The sequence below is a fragment of the Phragmites australis genome, chromosome 2 (genome assembly GCF_958298935.1).
Source record: "Phragmites australis chromosome 2, lpPhrAust1.1, whole genome shotgun sequence".
Classification (NCBI taxonomy): Eukaryota; Viridiplantae; Streptophyta; class Magnoliopsida; order Poales; family Poaceae; genus Phragmites; species Phragmites australis.
In genome coordinates this window covers 40,145,648-40,152,552 of record NC_084922.1, presented here as the reverse complement: position 1 = coordinate 40,152,552, position 6,905 = coordinate 40,145,648, and the positions used below count along the sequence as shown (strand labels likewise).

Genomic DNA, 6,905 nt, shown 5'->3' with positions numbered 1-6,905 from the left:
TGGGAGCTTGAGTCACATATGTGGTGTTCATTGTCAGAAGATACCTGCCCTGATCGTTTAATTACCAAGTCATTACGTCGTCTGGTCTAGCCACCCTATGCAATTACACGTCCTAAATGGGCAGGACTTGACTTCTCCTTCATCAAACTGAGTTGGATATCATACTATGAGGTTGAGAGCAGCGAGCAGTCAAATGACCATCTGTCTCTCTATTTGAAGGTTGTTAGAACCGACCTAGACTTAAAAAGGGGCTAGCCTTTAGTATATGACATCTGGTACTTGGGGGTAAATCTCGAAGAAAAGTCTGGCAGGAAAGGTGATTGGAATGTCTTGGTATAATTCACTCATCCGTTTGCAACGGTTGGATTGGAGGTTGAGCATATCGCTTAGGTATAATGTGTAACATCTGCAGAGTGTAAACCTATCAAATAGCCGTGCCTAAGATCATAGACACACGAAAGCATCAATCGCGTTGACTAGACTCGAGCAAGGTATACTTCTCTCATTTCTTTTTATGTGCCCATTGTTATCCTAACCTAGCAACTTGCAACATATATCAACTTCTTCATAGAAAATCAGCATAACTTAGTTTCACATTCCCGGGAGTCGCCTCTCCTACAAACAATTTGCAGCTTTTCTTGCCAATATCAAGGAGCTCAATGCCCATCGGCAGCCTCGAGAAGTTAGAAGTTGGGACCAATCATTGTTCAAAAAAAAAAAGAAGAAGAAGAAGAAGAAGTTGGGACCAACTCTCACTTTTCAAATGATTGTTCAAATACTGAACTGCTCATATTTGCGCGAACTCTCAACAAGGCAGATGAGATCTTCGGTCCGGAGAACAATGATCTATTTATGTCGTTTCAAGGGCCGCTCATCCGTAGCATGTCGTAGCAAAACCTTGGCAATTCTCTGGACATGACGTCTCACTTCGGACATTGTTGCTTGTTGGAGCGGTTGATCATGAACAAGGCTTCAGCACACGAGTAACGCTGCGTTTAGAGGGTACAGTTATGTACACTTTGTACAGAATAAGTCATCTGTGGACCATACCAAGAACACGCATCAATATCCTTTTGCCATTCTTATACTCAACTCCCAAAATACTTGCCTTTGGAAGGTACACTTGTTTCTGAACTTTTCCCTCTGCTCTGAATAAGGGCAACTTGAGAGGATTAACCCTCACAAGGCGCCACCAAATGAGTACAAGCTGGACCGTTCAAATCAAACAATGTTGATAAACCTTAACACACAACCTGCACCATGAAAGCAGATCAAAGGGATAGCCATATAGCACCACAAAGCTAACTGCAGTTTGGAGAACATTAGCGATAGAAAATTTACTCACTATAATTATGGAGTCAGAACAATAAGAGCTGAATATTGAACCTGTAAGTAGAAGCGCAAAGTTTGAACCTTTCTAAGTCTATCTGATGACCACTACCTAATTTGTTGAGACGTCGAAGCATCTGATCCACAGAAAAATCATCCTCAGCCATAACCAGACGTGCGTATGTACAAGGTAGAATATCCAGGGAAAATTTTGGGCTCTGTTAAGTGTATCTCTGAATCATGTACAGGGGCTTTAGCTTGGGCTACGAGCTGCACTAACGGCTTTACTTGGGAAGTGTATGTAGATGTAAAGTGACTGTACGAAGGGACGACCGTAGATGTTCCGTGAGCTTGCATCTACCATTCTTCTCTTCACTGCCTCTTGGCTAGGGTCTTTTTAAGGCCTCTCACGATCTTGGCAAACCACATTGTGTTCATGATAAGTAGTATTGTGGGCACAGCAAATATCAGAATGCAGCTGAAGGTTTGCAGCTGCATGACCTGTCAATAAACAAGATAAGTTTACTGTTAATAACCAAGATAAGTTTTGTTACAAAATCATCAGTGTGATATTGAAATGTGCCCTTGTTTTCAATATAGATAAGCAAAGTACCTGATCATAGTGGAAGTAGATGTGGTAAAACAAGTAGACGAACAAGATTTTCCGTGCCATCTGCAGTAAGCAAACGGTTCTCCACCATTAGAAAGGAGATTATAGAGAGTCCCTAAACAGTACAAGAAAGACTATCTTATTGATTAGGGCAACAGATTGATTAAACATGATACTGACTGCTAGCATTAATATTTCCACCTAAAGTTTTGATAACTCCCTTCTCCTACCTCTTACCTACTGTACCACAAGAGAGCTGGGAAACATCTAGTGAATCTCCCTCCCTCCTAAAATAGCCCAGAGAGCAGGGAAATGTCTAGTGAAGCATAAGATGGCTGTGATTCAAAAGAAAAAAAGAAACTTCTAACTTAACTAAAGAAGCTCACAATGCATTAAACCTAATAAAGTAATAAGTTCAGATCTGGGTATACAATCCGTCTGCTCATTCATGCATGCATGCATTAGACTGAACAATAGTAGATTACTTTCTGATCAACTGCAAGTAATGCACGAATTGTAACTTGCGGTTTCAATTACACTGTAGCAACTTACCAGCCATGCAACAAACATTGTAACACCATTGACAAGATAGGCTTTGGATCTTTTCATACCAGCAGTATCAAGAAACCTTTATCACAAAAGGTGACAGAACAGGTCAGATTGATTGAAGGTTTGAAACAATGAGATGACAAAAAAAGGTGTAAATTTATTTCATCAAATACCATCGGAGATTGATTCCAGGTGTAGTTGTTTCAGAGATGAGAACCATGTATGTGTACAACTGTCCTTCCCCAGAATACATAGCATAGACTATAGAAATAAGCGACAGCATATGGTGAAGAACCTGGCAATGGTCAACCAGTAGTCAACAATATATACAACAGCTGACATAATCAATATTATTTTTTCAATCAAGAATAGCAACTTACGTCATTTTATACAAATGTACGTTGTTTTGGACAAGGTCCAATCAAAATTTGCAAACTTGAACTGATACTTGTAGACAAACAAATTTTCATAGTTTCAGTATACATGAAAAAGATAGGTTCACCGTGAGAAGTACTTTTGTTTCACTAGATTTTCATAGTTTTTGCCAGCATATTGTGGAAAGAAATTAGTAGTCGAATTTGCCTCTTGTAGACCATGCCATGTCCAAAACAGCATGTGTTTATATACAGAGGGAGTAGAAACCAAAACAAAACTAAAGAATAAAAGGTTAATGATTACATATATTCACTTACATACTCCATTCCACCAAGGGAAGGATAAACCCAGAATATCATAGCAAGGTCAGTGATGAAGTACCCAACAGAAACCTGGAAAAACGAAATTCAGCTAATATGAGGCAAAGGAGCACAAATGTATATGTTAACATAGCCTAGTCTTAAATGGGAATCAACTCTTAATATCCTTTACCCCCAGAGTGAAATTGGACAGGTTTGAACTCCGAAAGGTTACTGGTCCATCCAGCTGATCAGAGAATAGGTTGGAGAAGAATGCCAGGTACACTGACATGACTGTGATGAATATTGCATGGACAGTGGACATGCCCCTAAACAGGTAAAAAGTGAATGTTGAATAGAAGCGTTGACAAACATAGGGTGAAATCAGAAATAACTTTTGCATGCAAACAGCTTCACCTGTTGTTCCACTCAAGCTTTTGGATTTTTGTGAGTGAACCATAACCCTTGTAGTAGAATGAGCTGATTAAGTGTGTGATGTCATAGGCCTGAGAAACAAAATGCGAACTTAGATAAGAAATGGGCAGAACTTAAGAAAACAACTAGAGTTCTAGTACATACAGATTAATCACATCAAGTTCCATGCAAGAGTTTAAGGTTAACAGTAGCAAAAACTAGAATTATTATCAGCATGTTATTTCGACTTATATTGCAGTACATTTGCTAATTTGCTATGGATCACTGCAACACCAAATATTGAGTAGGAACTGTTGCTCTGTGTAATATCCCCAGTCTATAAGGGGTTGCTTACATATTGTCACTTGTACATGTGTATATATACTGACCCAGAGCCTCAGGAATACAAGTTGCTATTCCTAACATAGTATCAGAGCCAAATTTTAGGGTTAGGGTTCCACCCTTAGCCAAGTTGTCAATACTTCAAGCACTTCTTTAGTAACTATTAGCGTTTCAACCCATGTTTATTTTGTCTGGCATCCTGAAGGAGACTGAATTATTCAAAAAAATTAAAGCAATATTGTGCCTCATATAATAAACTTCAGCCAACATAGTATAGCGCAGAATAAATAAATGAGCCACATAATAGGTTGTGATGCAAGTCCTACTACCCGTGCTGCCAAACAGTGTATATAATGAAAATGGGGGCAGTCGGTAAGATTCACGTTGATTTATGTTAGCTTAAGCACATAAGGTACTTGGCTTCAAAAGGCATTTATTGAGATTAGCTTACCATGAACTCAGCTGAACCTAAATGAGTCATAACAGGACAAGCAAACTGTTGAACCTACTTTACAACAGTAATCTGGAAACTTACCACAATGTGCATATGTATATGTAAGTTACAATCACAAATAGTTTAAACTTTTGATCAATCTTAGATACATCCACAGCTTAATTTACTTCTACCTACAGTCATGTATCTCTAGCTCTGCTTTGGTGAGTAGGCATTGACATATTTATCTGAAGCCAGGCTCCTCCACAGTCCTCAATTTACCCATAACATTCTTGTTAAAAAAAAAAAAAGAGTACCAAACTTGCAGCAATCATTTGCTTACATCTAAATAGATGGAACATGTGAGCATATTTACTCAAAGGCAGGCTGATCATGAATGTCAAGTGTCAACAGAAAAGAGGGGAAAATGGTACCATCTTGCACATCAGGATCCCACCAAGTACAGCAGTGTATGAAACATAAGAATCTGCAAGAAGGTACTCCTTAACAAGTGATTCTGCTTTGTACTTGTAGGCCTTAGTTGCCATTACTGATGCTGTGGACAGATCCATCATCTAATATGTAGTCAGCAGCCTAATGAAAGAGACAAGTCAAATTTAGGTACACTTTCAATCATAGACCACAAGTATAATAAATGACCAGCACTGCAGGTCAACAATAATAACTTTGAGTTATCCAGTTGACCACATAAATGTAGAAGATGAACTAAGAAATGGGCCATTCCTACAGAACAATTGGATAATCATCCATGAAATGTGCAATGGATGTTTTAAATGCATAATGGGAAACCATACAGATCCAACAATTAAATGCGTAATGGGGAACCATATAGATCTGGCAACCTAGTTTGACAACTCACTAAACAAGTTATGGATGTTTTAAATTCTGACCTTCAAACCAGAAATACTCAATTCCTTTCATACTTCATGTTCGCTAGTGGAAAATAGCAAGTAGGACCGCGCAGGAGCAGCAAATAACTAGTTAACATTGTGAAAAAGTACCAACATGTTGCCGAAGGGAAATGATTCATCATATTAAAAAGTACTAGAACCATAGTCTCAGATAATCAAATAACATGGCCTTCAACATGAGCCAAGTGCCCAAGTGACAAGTGTGAATCCAAACCACTTGACACACGTACAGTTGTAGCAACGGAACTAACCATATGATCTGCCATTCCTCTAAATATAACTGTCAAAGTAAAGCAACAAGAATTCTAATGGAGCATCCATCAAATACAAAACAATTGATAACAACTACTGAATTTGCAGATATTTCAGTACAAGTAGCAACCTCGCCAGACACATGACATGTGGCACCAGACAAACAATCACTACAAACGGCATGATAAACAACCATTAAGAAAAAAAAAATGAAAGAAAATTCACACGAAGAAACCAAAGAATATGTGATGTCCCCTTTCCACAAGAAAATAGCACCGAGGACAGGGAGGCACTGCAGCTCATTGAAGAGGCGTTTTAACCCCATAAGGCAACCCAAGCACGCAGAAGGAATCAAGAACACGAAGAATAAAGATGGGCAAGGGGGGAAACTTTTCACGGCAGAATCCAACTCGCCAGCGAGAAAACAGCACGAGAAAAACCTCCCGCACATTGCGACCAATCGGGGCATGGAATCGATTCCCGCACGGGTCACAAAGATCAAAAGGGAACAACGGCCACAGCATCCCGTCGCTCGCAACGACCAGTAACCGAACGCACCAACCAACATCCAAACGCGAGGGGGAGAGAAGGCAACAACGGACGTAACCTCCATCCGCATTGAGTACATGACCGAACGCGATCGACGCCCAAGAATCCATGAGAATCGAACCCAAGAATGTACGAGACAACATCCAGCACAAGGCGCCATGGCGGCCACAGCTCCCTCCCGCTCCGCCCTCGACGTGGCACCCCCACCACGAGGCGGCAAAACCGAGATCAAAACCCAACCCAACCCACCTCGAAACCGCAGCCTACCCCACGATTCTTGGGGCGGACAGGATCAACCACAGAAATCGAGAAGCGCCAATAGCTCATAGAGCGGAGCGGGAGCGGGAGGGGTGGATGAGAAGGCAATAGTTACCTTGCGCGGCGCGGTTACGGCAGGCAGGGAGGGGGCGCGCGCTCGTTGGCGCAAAGCAATCGGGACGGGTTGCGTTGGGTTGGGATCGGAGCCGGCTATATATTTCGCTTCCACGACCGATCTCTCGCCTCGCCTCGCCTGTTGCGAGACGAAAGGGAAAAAGGCAGCCAGGAGCCCAGGAAGGGGACGAGCGGAAGGGAGAAGTGAAGAAGGGGACTGGAATTATAATAATGGCCAATTGGGAGGACTTTGTCTTGACATGAAAGAAAACAAAGAACAGATAAAATAAAACAAAATGGACTTCCTTTTTTAGAGAAATCATACATGATGAACTGGGAATAGAGTAGAGATATATCATATGCAGATGGGGAGGTATTAAATAATGTGGCGCCCATTTGTGACAATAATAGTTGGGGGAGCCATTATTATCCGTACATCAACGTCATCA

The 6,905-nt window shown here is 40.9% G+C and overlaps 1 protein-coding gene across 3 annotated transcripts; it reads right to left on the bottom strand.

Annotated features, from left to right (window-relative positions):
- Nucleotides 1-573: 573 nt before the first annotated feature.
- On the bottom strand, nucleotides 574-6,676 carry LOC133908834 (uncharacterized). 3 transcript variants are annotated; one of them, XR_009908273.1, is made up of 10 exons: nucleotides 6,458-6,670; nucleotides 4,786-4,945; nucleotides 3,580-3,668; nucleotides 3,356-3,491; nucleotides 3,181-3,255; nucleotides 2,662-2,783; nucleotides 2,492-2,567; nucleotides 1,943-2,002; nucleotides 1,346-1,830; nucleotides 574-1,253 (listed from the first exon to the last, which is right to left on the bottom strand). XR_009908273.1 is itself a non-coding variant. In XM_062351007.1 (10 exons), exons 2-10 carry the CDS (start codon nucleotides 4,924-4,926, stop codon nucleotides 1,797-1,799), a joined length of 783 nt encoding a protein of 260 aa, XP_062206991.1. In that variant the 5' UTR covers nucleotides 4,927-4,945; nucleotides 6,458-6,676; the 3' UTR covers nucleotides 574-1,796. The 3 variants fall into 3 exon arrangements, 2 of the variants coding, with proteins under 2 accessions (XP_062206991.1, XP_062206990.1); XM_062351007.1 differs by adding an exon at nucleotides 2,177-2,226 and having other exon boundaries at nucleotides 574-1,830; nucleotides 6,458-6,676; XM_062351006.1 differs by having other exon boundaries at nucleotides 574-1,830.
- Nucleotides 6,677-6,905: the final 229 nt, after the last annotated feature.

Excerpts from the sequence above, each read along its gene's own strand:
- LOC133908834 (XM_062351006.1), bottom strand. The coding sequence starts at position 4,926 with ATGATGGATCTGTCCACAGCATCAGTAATGGCAACTAAGGCCTACAAG. Across the intron at positions 2,784-3,180 it reads CCCTTGGTGGAATGGAGTAT|GTTCTTCACCATATGCTGTC; the intron begins GTAAGTGAATAT and ends GACCATTGCCAG. Across the intron at positions 2,568-2,661 it reads CCTGGAATCAATCTCCGATG|GTTTCTTGATACTGCTGGTA; the intron begins GTATTTGATGAA and ends TTTGTGATAAAG.